Below are 13,548 nucleotides of genomic sequence, written 5' to 3' on the forward strand. Positions count from 1 at the left end.
GGATGGAAACACACACAAGCACAAAGTTAACTGTGGCCCATAGTAGCTACCCTATGTGTTAGAAGTGTGTGTGTGACTGGTGACTAATGTCCTCCCCCAGTGTGTGTGTGTGTACCTGTAGGCCTAAAAAAATAAAAGCCGTGGGCTCCGAGCTTCTTCACTACAGCGTCCTTGTTTTCTTCTCTCCCCCAGAAAGACAGCAACACCGGCATGGTGAACATATTCTTCACCTCTGACGGGACCACCCTAAAATCACACACACACACACACACATACATTCACAACACCTGCCATAGTAGCTTTGCTCATCGTTCCCTTTCTAGAATGATCCACTTGACTCACCCCTCCACTCTGGCCAGGTTGTTGTCCATGACGTGAGCCATGGCTGCAGCCAGCTCACGTTTGATGTGTCCCACCTGGCTGCCATACACGTTGGCCACCATGACGGCATTGCGGTCGTATTGGTTGTTTGGTTGTCGTACCAGAGAGACCATCTCCCCTCTGTTCACCTGCATGCACAGACGCAGACACAGACGCAGACACAGACACACACAAGTACCTGTCAACATACTTCCAAAAAGTGAACAACGTCCACACATACAATACCAGAGGAAGCTCCACGAACCACGTTCAACCGCGTTGCACCACAAACAAGGGGTTAAACTCGTTTGCAAACTATGCAGTAAAAATGTGGAACGCCCTTCCTATAATCTTAAAGGAGTGCAAAACACTGCCCACCTTCAAAACCACTCTCAAAAAACATTTACAGGAGGCTGCAATCCGTAACTGGACCCTCTAAATCAAAAATCAAATTAAAAGACTACACCCCCACCTGGACTACCCTCTATATATTCTTGTTGTTTTGTTGTTATGTCTCCCACCCCCCCCCCCCCCCCCCCCCCACACCTGAAATACCCTCTGCACATACTAGTTGTTTTGTCCCACCCCCCTACCTGGTCTACACTCTGAGCAAACGCAATGTTATTATGTCGCCCCCCCCCCTCCCCCCCGCCTAAATCTACTGGTGTTTTTGTACCCCCCCCCCCCCCCCACCATGACCACACACTGTACATACTTGTTGTTTTGTCCCCCCGCCCGAACTACCCATTGTACATATTATATGTCTGTCCCCCTGCCCGAACTACCCACTGTACATACTTTGTGTTTTGTCCCCCGCCCCCACCTGTGGTGTATGTCCCCACCTGTCCTACCCGCTGTACATACCTTATGTTTTGTTGTATTGTTCTTCCCATGTTGGATGTATGTTTATCTTGTAGATAGTACTAGTTATTTGTCTGTATTATCTTGTAGATAGTACTCGTTTTTTGTCTGTCTTACATGTAACGATGAATTAAGTATCAAGGACCCCAATTGAAATAAGCCAGTGGCTTTCTTGGGTTTTTATCCTGTTAGTTGACCTTGTATGTAATATGTACTTTCATGTACCTACTTCTGCAAATCTTCTAATAAAGTATTCAATCAATCAATCAAAAACACACAGACACACACACACACACACACACAGCTAACACACACCACCTTGCAGAGACATCTTTCCACTGCCCCCTCAAGTAGTCCACTCGCCGTGTAACCACAAGGTTGTTGATTCAAGCCCCCACAGTAGCTGCAACCCAACCATCATTAGCACACCAGTAACATCACAACACTAACGGAGATGAGGAGATGATCAAATCCATCACGGTCAACTACTCTGCCATGGCGAGTTACCTCCTGAGCTACTCTTTTGGGCTTCAACTCACTGGGATAACAGTCATGAGTCTCACATTAAAATGTTATTTGTGTGTAATACCCACCACGCCAGTATAGTAGCGCAGGTCAACGACATAGCCTTCTATTTTGCCAAACAGAACAGGATCTGGCTCCGGCTCCTCCTCTGCTGATGGGGCCCGCATGGCCTCGGAGAGTGTCTCCGTGTCTGACCCCAGGTCCAAGGCAGAGGGACGTCCCGTCCAACCGAACCGCCGACCACGAGACTGCATGGTGTCTGTCTGGACGACACAGACAGAAAGCTTGTTATTGGATATTGGATGATTCTGTGACTTGGCTTGCTAAGTAGAGGCAGGAGGAGTGGTGTATACATTTAAGATGATTGGATAAGTAACTGTTCAATTCAAAATGTTAGTGGCCCCAGCCCAGTTTGCCATCACCGAATTTTGCTTATAGAGATGATTTACTTAAGGTCAACTTTACAGGGCGAAGGGGCTCGGGGACACGTCACAGAATCCGAAATAATTTGCAGTTGACACAGGTGCGTCACAGATTTGGAGAGCTCATTTTGTCAGCAGCTTTCCTACTCATAGCTAGAAATGACGAAACATGATGATTTAGCATGCAACCAAACGTATTTCTACACTCATTTGCAGGATAAGTCAATTAATCATGCATACAGTAGAAGTCCTATCACATGCACAGGTGCACCAGAACTTGCATACACAACAGTGGTTAGCTCGCAGACGAAGGAGCTAAACATCAGCCAATAATGGACTCATACTAACCTTGCCTTGGCTAGCACTAGCTAAAGTGTAAAATAATACATGAACATGAATCCTTAACTATTTCAAACTTCGCACGTTTAGTTGGCTGTACGGGCGCTTGCCAACCGAGCAGTCAACTCGCTAGAAAGACAACGGTCCTGCCAAAACAGGCCAGAGATGGCTCAAACTGCCACTCGACCAATCGGAAGAGCTCGTGGTGGAGAATGACGAATTAAAACGCCAAAGTGCATCCTGGGCCTCACTCTCTGTTTCCTGTTGGAGTCTGTTTCTGTTGGGGGGGTGGGAAACCAGCAAACTGACCAGCAAAGCCATGTTGAATTTCTGAAGAGGTTAAAATTGGGTTATGATTTTGACCTAGTTGGGCTGTCAATGTGATGCTGGTCAAAAAAAGTCTTTTTTTTTGTCTTGTGGGTGTGTGCGAATGACCCTGGTCCAGAAACAACTCTTATCCTTCTCCCCTTATCTCTGCCGTGTTTGCAGATCTGATGAAATCAGAAAGGTGTGACAGAAATAGTTCGGGCTCTCCGACCAGCCTTCTAATGAGCTTTGGTTAGCATCTGTCCACCACGAGCATAGACTTGTCCAGTCCTTACAAAGGAACGAGGGGGAAAAGAGTTTGTTTCTGTTCTAGACTGACTAGTTCCTCTAGTTCCTCCAGTGTGTAGTCCAGTCTAATGCAGCTCACTCACCCACTCAGTGCAGAACTCCTACCTACTGACACCAACTCACTGTGACTTCAGTGTTAGTCTCACTCCAGCTCTAACTCACTCCACAAAGCCTAATAGTGGCAAACATAGGGTAGTTGTACTCTTAGAGGGGAGGAAGGAACTGTGTCTGTTAATTTAAAGTATTTAACTACCTTAACCTGTCACACAAAAATGTGATGAGCTGTGTAATAAGTCATAATGTGAAGCCCAGTGTTCTCCCCGTCTCTGTTTACTCATGCATGTTAAGTTCTGTGATTTTGCTTGTTAAAAAGGAGGAAGGTTTCGTAAGTGAAACCCATGGTAGAAATCCAGTCTCAGCCCTTGAGTTTGTTTTCGCCACGTCCTGTCCTGTTTCATCACTTCCTCTCTGTAGTGTGACCAACTGCCTTACCGATGTTCAGTTTACAAAAACCTCACCTCACTTACTGATGCCAATCACCTTAAAGGTTTAATCTGAAAAGTTTGTCCTTGATTCCTTGTGTCCTCTCTACACCTATTGGAAGACAAACTCCTGGGGGGCGGGGCGGCTTCAGACCGTTTTGAGAAGGAGGCGAGGAAGCAAGGAAAGACTTTTTGAGATTTGGCCTTAGGATAACTTTACCTGCTGCTGCCAATCCCACCAGCCTCCCACTGTGCCCTCGGTGTTCCAAACCTCTAACTCAGTCACTCTGCTCCTGTCGACTTCCCCTTAGCTCTGAGGGGTTAGGGTGTATTCAAGATAAAGGGAACTCCGATTAGCCTAACAGAGGGCTAGGCAGAACTGTTTGCCAGTTTTTATTTACCTAGCCTCTGTATCACACTTGTGTGCGGCGTGCCCTGGGATGACTAATTCAATGCTTGTAAACCCACAAGGTGGAAACAGTGAGGTCTTAGTGAGTGAGGGAATTGGAACACACCAACTTTCTTCCTCATGATGACACACCTCAGCCTCAGTGTGGAGGGGTCTCCCCAGGAATGGAACTTAAGGATTTTGGCGACTGGCTAGCCGCAATTTCTACTGGCCTGGCTGATGTTCTATTAGCCCACAGTCTAAACCATGCTAAAGCTAAAGTTTTTGAAGTGAATACATGTACAATATTTCAATTCAATTGTGCATATACACAATTATTATTTCCCATATACAGCTACATAAAATTGTGACTGTTGGGTTATGACCTAGCTATTCTTTTGCAATGAGAAGACAAACATTTTAATTGGTTTGCTGGGATAGTTGTTCACTAGCCAGATCTGACAAATACTAACCTGTGGGCTAACAGGCTAGCTTAACTTCCATCCCTGCATGCCTTACACCTATTTGTAGTTGTGACCTTATCGATAACCTCCGTCCCTTTATAAGACCTGAGAGGACTGGTGAATTGAAGCCTTCTGTTTCAACTCAGTTCTGTGCCTCTGTTTCGTTTGTTTAAGTAGAATTGAGTTCTAATGGTTTCAGTAACCAAAAAACTAAGTGTGCCCTACTACTACTGCTGTATAACAATACTTTTCCTATGTTCTCCTTCCAGATGTAAGTTGTGGACGTAATTTGCATGACTTATCCTGTGTTTAAAATAAACCACTTATTCATTCTGGTTTGTCACAAAAAAACATTTATTCCCACATACATGAAACCAACCACACATCAATCCCAAAAAAGACAAGTTAACCAAGGGCAGTGTGGTGAGTGGGAATGGAACGATGGACATGTGCTGAGAGAACAGTTATCAAAACTAAACTTAAACAATTTCTTGACAAGGTTCCCATAGGTAGGGACGTCTACAGCTCCATGAGGGCTTTTATTTCATGAATGCGTGACGCCTTCTTGTCGGTGGGGTTCTTGGAGCCAAAAGCCTTGTCCACCAGATCCTGCTTCTGCCTCTGAATCTTCACCATGTTCTCCTCCACAGAGTCCTTCACGATGAACTACACACACACACACACACACACACACACACACACACACACACAGATCTTAACAGGCACACAGAATGTCTGCTGAATCCTCAATGTTCTACTTTATGAATTACTTTTATTCCGACAAATGTAAATAAAATTCAACGTGAAAATCAATGAACATCTGAACATTTTGGTCAGTTGCCGACTTGTTCCCACTTTCACCAGATGCTGTCACATACAGTAACACACAGATAGACTGACCTAATGGCAGAGTGAGTGGAATGATATCATGTGATGTCAGGGCAGCAGTAAATTACCCGACTGCATAACCAATAACCCTCAGCCTGTCTGACTCCTGACCTTGGTGATGAAGACGTCTCTCTTCTGGCCCAGGCGGTGACAGCGATCCACACACTGGTCCTCTGCTGCAGGGTTCCACGCCTGGGGAACACAGTGTGGGGTTAATGTACAGTGTGTGCGTGTGGTCCATAATGCCATAGTTGCGGAAATGATGTAAATGTTTTTTTATAACAAACAGTTTTAGGATCACAAAATACTTCTTTGTCAGCGAACTCCGCTTGTTTTTGATTCACAGTATCGTCTTCCGTTCTGGGGGGTATTCCATCAACGACTCTAAAGGAAAAAAACAGGCTTAGCAAGAGTAAGCCTGGATTTTCCTTTAGCGACTTTGATGGAATACCCCCCTGCTTTGTACTTGGTGAGTGTTGGTGATACATGTTTTGTTTACGTTTTAGGACTGTTCAAAAGCAAGGACTGTGTGATCATCTAGTTTATGTGTAGTCCATGTTCAATCAGCATGTTGTGATGTGCTAAATATGCTTATGTTAAATAAGTTACATAGCAATGTTCTTTGTTGTTAGCTGCGCGATGGAGCACAGTCTGTTTGTTTTGGTTCAGGGTGATTTCCTCCGCTATTTGGTTTGAGGTGTACGAATATTCAAATAAGCATATTTTCAACTATTTTTATAAATCTGTAAAAAAAACTGAAAAATGACCAAAACACAAAAAAAAACAAAAAAGTACCAGCTCCTGTCACATATGTGTGTATCTGTCACAGGCAGGCCACAGCTGACACTCACTGGATCCATGAGGAAAACACGGGAGGCGGCTGTCAGGTTGAGTCCCACCCCGCCAGCTTTGAGTGACAGCAGCATGATCGTGGGGCCGTCAGGAGCGGGGCTCTGGAACTCCTGGATGACCTGGGTCCGCCTCTTCTGAGTCATGGTGCCGTCCAGACGCACAAAGATAAAACCTGCCTCCCTACAGGAGAGATGGATGAAAAGAGAGAGAGCGAAAGAAACTGAATACAGATGTAACAATAAAAGAAAAATAGCTATGAATAGGGATGTAACGATACACTCAACTCACGATTCAATACGATCCTTTTTTTCCCCTTTTTTTTTTACAAAATGAGAATGCAGACAAATTATGACTGAAAAATGACAGAAACTACAAAATACAGTTTTCCTTAAAGAATCCCTTTTTATTTATGAGGTAGGGTATATCTGCAAAACACAAACTATGCAACAAATGCATTATTTCCTTTTCTTTATATAACAAAAAGCGAGGTAAAAAGTAGATTACACCCTCTGCTGTTTAAAAAGAGTATCGCAATTAATTCTTCATCTCACCAATTTGAATAGTCACACGATGCCTCGTTACATCCCTAGCTATGAATATACAGCATATGACATTTAGCTGACACTTTTATCCAAAGCAACTTACAGTGAGTGCATACTGTACATCTTTCAGTACATAATATGTACCATATTATGGTCTCAGCGGGAAACCGACAACCTAAGCGTTGTTAGTGCCATGCTCTACCAACTGAGCCACAGAGGACCAGTGAATACAGTTCCGACACCAACAACATCTGGCTCAAACCGGATCAGCAGAGTGTGTGTTACCTGAGTGGGGCCTCCAGCAGAGTGAGGAAGCGTGTGAACTGAGAGACCACAAGACTCTTAATGCTGCTGTCCTCACTACGCAACCTGAGCAGATTCTCCATCAGAGCCTCAACCTGCACACACACACACGCGCGCACACACACACACACGCGCACACACGCACACACGCACACACACACACACACACACACACACACACACACACACACACACACACACACACACACACACACACACACACACACAGTTAGATGACAAAAACGGGTCTGGGTTATGCACTAGATTAGATTACATTTTGCCATTGCTGAGTACAAGTACCAGACAACAAAATGCAGTTTAGCATCTAACCAGAAGCAAATAGTGATGTAGTGCAAAACATGTATGGCAAGTACGGCAGTTACAGTTGAAGTCGAAAGTGTAAAGCTGCGTGCACACCAGGCCATTGCGTTGCACCGGAAGTCATTCATCTCAATGGGGCAGTTGCGTTGATCAGTTGCCTTGCTCTGCATTGCGTTTCTTGACCGTCAGGGTGCGCTAATCAGTCAAAAAATGTCAGCTTTTGCGTTGCGTTGGATCCGTTAAAACAACTGGAAGTAAACCGGAAGTAGTTTCTTGCCCAGAGCTCTCGCCTCAGATGTAAAATCCTCAATTTTGGCCACCATTGGCTACAATCTGTAATTTGGCTCTACAAGTGTTAATGTCATTTTATGAAGTTTTCAGGCGAGAAAGTAACCATATATATTTACAAAATGTGTCCAGTTTATCAAAATAACCAGTTTATATTAGTGTTGTTCCGATACCATTTTTTGATCCCGATACCGATACCTGACCGTGCAGTACTTGCCGATACCGAGTACCGATCCGATACCACGGCGTTTGAAAAAACAAAACAAAAAAACATGTTTTTTGAGCCGCATACTCACCTCGATGTAAAATTATTGCTAACGCTTAGTCTGGCACTGCTCAAAACCTTTGTAAAACAGGAAAAAATACCAACAGAGAGTGAATACTATAGAACTTTTTTTTATTGTCTACCTGGTATGGTGACAAGAAAATCAACCCCTTATAAAACCTGAAATGTGGCTCTCACAGATGCCAATCAGTGCAATATCCATTTGAGATATAAAACAGTCGTAGTAGTAGTGCAACAGCAAGTGAACATTTACAAACAAAATAACTTTAGTACTTAAAAAAAAAAAAAAAAAAAAAAAAAAAAAAATCGGATTTTTTTTTTGTTAGTACTCGCCGATACCGATACCAGCATTTTTGTGCGTATCGGTGGCCATGCCGATACTAGTATCGGTATCGGAACAACACTAGTTTATATATCTAATCTGACGTTTTTTTCCCCACTTCTGTGGGAAACTTCGCTAGCAACACGAGTAGAGCTTTGCATCTGCATCGCACGTTGAAGTACGTCAAGTCCATCCCACCAGGTTGCGCCAGAACGGTGGGTCACGGTCCGCGGTGTGCACGCAGCTTGAGTCATTAGAACTCATTATTTAACCACTCCACAGATTTCATGTTAACAAACTATAGTTTTGGCAAGTCGGTTAGGACTTCTACTTTTTGCAAGTAATTTTTCCAACAATTGTTTACAGACAGATTATTTCACTTATAATTCACTGTATCACAATTCCAGTGGACCAGAAGTTTACATACATTAAGTGGACTGTGCCTTTAAAGTGTGTGTGTGTGTGTGTGTGTGTGTGTGTGTTACCTTTGAGCTGGTCCTCCCAGTCTGTGAGTGTATGTTCTCCTCCTCCTCTACCTCCTGTGGGAACTCCACCAGTTCATTGGCCTTAATCTGACCCCGACACAGAGGACAACGTGCCTGTTCCTAGAGAGCCAGGGGAGGGGTGGGGGGAGAAAGAGTGAGAGAAACAGAGAAGGGGATTGAGGGGAAGAGAGAAAGAGGGGGAAAAGAGAGGGAGACCGATATATGGGGGGGAGGGGAAAGGGAGAGAGTGGGACAAATGGAGAAAGAGAGTTGTGTGTTTCAAGACGCAATTCATTTCACAGTCACAACCCTTATTGTCCAGAACAGGCAGGCAGCGTACCTGTTCGCTCCTGAGGACCTGAGCGATGCAGGGTCGACAGTACACGTGGGCGCAGTGTGTGATGACGGGCAGGCGGACAGAGTCCAGACAGACAGAACACTCCTCGTCAGAGCCACTGGCCAACACCAGCCTCAGCTTCTCCATCAGACGCTCCCTCAACTCAGCTGGAGTCGCAGGCTCACCTGCAGGGAGAGGGAGAGGGGGAGGATGTCAGAGAGAGAATCTTAATGTAGGGCACCAAACGTTCAGAGACAACATTCCATTCCAATACGAAAATAAATTAGAATGTTCTAGTCATGGTATATGTGTGTATGTGTGTTACCTAAGTCTATGGTGATCTTGCCCAGCAGGTCACGGTGGCAGCAGAACTGCCGGAGCCTCACCAATATGGCTAAGACATCAGCGTAATTCCTGAGAACACTCCCCTCTGCTACATACCTAGGTACACACACACCCACTGTGAAACAACTCTACATGGAAAACTCAGTGAACAAGAACATACAGTACGTATATAAGAAAAAGAAAAAAATGTAGACACACAGTTACTCAGCTGCACAAATCCCTCACACACACCCCCACACCCACTTGCGGCTAAGTACCTGCTGATGGTGGTCCGTCCCTCCGTGCGGGCAAGCTCATATTCCTCTCTCTCTGTGTCTGTGAGCGTCACATGTTGGACACACACAGTCTTCTCTGGGAGAGACACCAGGGGGCGCCCACCCACTTTGCTGGCCTTGGTACGCCGCAGCGTCACACATTTAATCAAGGCCTGCAGGTTCCTACACACACACAGCAAATATTTACAGACCCAATGTACATGTCTGTGTGTGGCTATTTTCATTCCATAATGGTATGGACATCTTAAAAGTCAATTTCAAGGGCCATAGCAGTATAAAAAGAACAGTTAACAAAAAGGTTAATTTTGTTTGTTTAGATCACCGTGAGCTGCTTCAGGGAGCCTTTATTCTAAGTGGGAATGTTGGCGAATGGCCACTCACTGTAGACCGGTCCTGTCTCCCTCGGTGACGGGTCTCTGGATGACCCTGTTCCACCATTCCTTCACGTCAAACGGCTTCAGACGCAGGAACGCCAGCAGCATCCACAGGTCCTTCAGACTGTTCTGGATAGGGGTGCCTGGACACAAACACACAGACACACAGAATAAGGAACCATACTACCAAAACATGACAGTATACAGTGGAGGGAGGGAGAGAGAGAGAGAGAGAGAGAGAGAGTACGTGTGTTTGTGTGTACCTGACAATATCCAGCGGCGGTTTGATCGCAGCTCTAGGACCGCTCGGCTCTGCTGAGCATTGGGGTTGCGGATCACGTGTCCCTCGTCGAGAACCACCCTCAGCCAGTTGACTGCATGGAGGGGACTCCTACTGCCACTGCCACTGCCACTGGCCTGGGAGCCAGAGAGGGAGAGAAGGGGAGGTTGAGATAGAGATGGTATACTTGAGATAGAGATGGTATACTAAAGCACTCCAGATTATGCCTAATCCTGGACTAAGCATCTTTAATAGAGATGTTACATTGAAAGCGTGATTTAGTCTGTGAATCCGGCCCTATGAGGTGAAAACTAAAGGGGACACGCCTGACCAGCAAACTAACATTGCATTTCTGAGTTGGTTAACATGTGGTTAAGGTTAAGGGTTTGGTTGAGATTAGGGTCAGTTTTAGGTTTTGACCAACAACCTGTCAATGGTTTAATCTCACCCGCACTACAAAAGACACGTCAACCTCTGACAGGTGCACATCAGAGAGGTGTCAGTCATCCACACTCCCTCACCCACCCACCCCATAATCTGCAGACAGCACGTTGTACGTAGAGAGGACCACATCCTGTTTGGACAGGAAGCTCGGGTCTCTTTTGCGCTCCGGGCCGTAGTACAGATAGACGTTCAACTTCATGTCTCCTCGCACGTGCTGCTCAAACTGGTCCTACACACAGAGGGATTCAACACACACTGTGACAGACCACTAAAACCAGTTGATGTATGTGAGAGTGAGCGTACAGACGTGACAGTGGCTGTGTGTGTGCGTGTACTCACCAGCCAGTTGCTGAGTACAGACATAGGACAGATGATGAGAGTGGCTGTGGCTGCTGGGTCCTCCACACTGTTTGGTAGGGTGGCCTCTGTACACACACACACACACACACACACACACACACACACACACACACACACACACACACACACACTCTCTCTCTCTCTCTGTGTCTCATCAAACAGAAGGTGAATTATAATAAACAGGTTAACACAAAACAACTGCGGTTCTCCATCACACACACTTTACCTTTCTTAGAGGTGCTGCTCTTCGCCCTTTTACTGGAGCTCTTCTGTGGAGGGCCTCCCCCTGTTAACCCACTCAGAACTGCAGCAAAGTCCTGATCCTCCTGCAACGCAACAGCCCCTACGAACCCAGACACACACCTTTTGGATTACTGCAGAACACACTGCCATTGCACTACATTTTAAACAACAAATCATTCATCTCTTTCACCGCTCCATCTCTATCTCTCTCACACACACACTTTACCTTTCTTAGAGGTGCTGCTCTTCGCCCTTTTACTGGAGCTGCCCTTAGCTGGGAGAGGACAGATAAACCATTCATGAAGCAGATGGTGACCTGGGAGATTGTGCATGCGCAACCACACACACTTTACCTTTTTGGGGTGGCACCACCTCCTTCACCACCTCAGCTGGCTCTTCTATGTGATACCCCTCTCCACTTTTCCCTGGGAGGGACGGAGGGAGAGAGGGAGAGGGCAGTCAGACACATAGTACACACACTATTAGCTGTCATGTCCAATAGGCCAAGGCGCACGCACGCCCGCACGCACGCACGCACACACACACTCTTTCTCTGTCATCACCTTTAGATTTTGAGTTCTTCCCAGTGCTAGTAGAGGACTTTGAGTCAGGAGAGGGCTGCTCCTACAGAGATATATACACACACATCATATATCACACTTGAGAACACAGCGTGGACCTAACCTGACCAACCAACTTAGATACTTCTCACTTACACACTTCTCAAGGGGCAGCGGTTTCCCTTGGTGGAAATTGGAGAGGATCAGAGCGATGGTGGTCAAAGTTTTCCCCTGAAACACAACAAAATCATGATTAGGATGTTTGTGCATTGTTTCCCATACAGAGAAGAGACTGTGGCGGACGCCATAGACTAATCTGTCCTGCAACAGTGTCATGACGAACCGAAAGCATTTTTAGCTCTGTTATTTTCTTCTTCTTCTGCAGATTTTTCAGCGCTGTTTGCGGAAATTGTTCGAGCAGGTTTCCGGCAAGGCCCTCATTCGTCGAAAATGTTCTCCGCTAGCGTACCCCCCCATCGACAATTCTGTTAGACTTATACATAAAAATATATTTTGTGTATACGTGGTCCACCCGGCACTGTCTCACAAAATCCTGTGGGAAACACTGGTGTGTGTCTGTTTGTGTGAATGAAGTGTATGTATTTGGTGAGTATATTGACTTGAGTGTGTTTGTGTGTGTTGGGTGGTCTCACCAGTCCCATATCATCAGCTAGAATTCCCCCACGGGACCTTTGGGGTCGCTCACTGACGGAGGAGTAAGTGAGAGTATTGTAGAAGAGTGCCCCTCTCTCTTCCCAGAACGGAGGCAGCACCGAACTGTTCTCACACACACACATCCAGCTCAGAGCCTGCTTCTGGTGGGACATGAGGGGAGTGCATACAGCCTGCAGAGAAACAGAGACACACACACACACACACACACACACACACACACACACACACACACACACACACGTCTTTAAGACGATGGACAGACAAGAAGAAATCTTATCAGCAAATTCAGATGAGCTGATTTCTGACCTCTGCTGCTTCTTTCACTCCATTCTTATCCTCCTCCAAGTTCTCAAAAAGACGATCAAACGCGTTCTCCAGCTTAAGGAAGAGATGATGTATTATAGGGTATGTTACCCAGACACTTCCGCTCTGCCCGTCTTGCGTGCTAGTTAGTTGTCAACAACGTTTTTACAATTCAACTCCATCTACTTTTTTTTTCATGAATTTGCCGTTCAAAGAGCTACATTGCACTGCTATACAAATACATTTGATTGATTGACATGTCTATGTTACTATACATGATAGGTTTTCTACTGTATGTTACCTCCTCAGCTGTCAGTGCCAGTGGGATGGACTTCTTGGATGGAGGAACGTGTTCGCGGGAACCACTAGCGTTGGAACTTGGAACCATGATCCCTTTCCCTGGGATGGAAACACACACAAGCACAAAGTTAACTGTGGCCCATAGTAGCTACCCTATGTGTTAGAAGTATGTGTGTGACTGGTGACTAATGTTGTCCTCCCCCAGTGTGTGTGTGTGTGTGTGTGTACCTGTAGGCCGAAAAAAATAAAAGCCGTGGGCTCCGAGCTTCTTCACTACAGCGTCCTTGTTTTCTTCTCTCCCCCAGAAAG

At 45.7% G+C, this 13,548-nt stretch overlaps 2 protein-coding genes across 2 annotated transcripts in view; both read right to left on the reverse strand.

The window, feature by feature from the left end:
- LOC308149731 (helicase-like transcription factor) overlaps positions 1–13,548 on the reverse strand; it is a gene marked incomplete at its 5' end in the record, with an annotated part of 34,627 nt that overhangs the window by 20,201 nt on the left and 878 nt on the right. The window contains one exon of the mRNA XM_080522628.1: positions 343–509. Coding sequence (XP_080378754.1) covers positions 343–509 — 167 coding nt within the window. The remainder of the gene's footprint in view (positions 1–342; positions 510–13,548) is intronic.
- On the reverse strand, positions 4,976–13,327 carry LOC308172187 (helicase-like transcription factor; the record flags this gene model as incomplete). Its single annotated transcript, XM_080547097.1, has 19 exons — positions 4,976–5,122; positions 5,456–5,536; positions 6,196–6,376; positions 7,024–7,136; positions 8,744–8,863; positions 9,084–9,265; positions 9,406–9,521; positions 9,683–9,862; positions 10,082–10,217; positions 10,338–10,491; positions 10,884–11,027; positions 11,138–11,223; positions 11,385–11,501; positions 11,628–11,675; positions 11,755–11,826; positions 11,965–12,025; positions 12,118–12,192; positions 12,615–12,776; positions 13,241–13,327. 19 exons carry the CDS (start codon positions 13,325–13,327, stop codon positions 4,976–4,978), a joined length of 2,262 nt encoding a protein of 753 aa, XP_080403223.1.

The sequence above is a fragment of the Nansenia antarctica genome (assembly GCF_963989245.1).
Source record: "Nansenia antarctica genome assembly, chromosome: 1".
Classification (NCBI taxonomy): Eukaryota; Metazoa; Chordata; class Actinopteri; order Argentiniformes; family Microstomatidae; genus Nansenia; species Nansenia antarctica.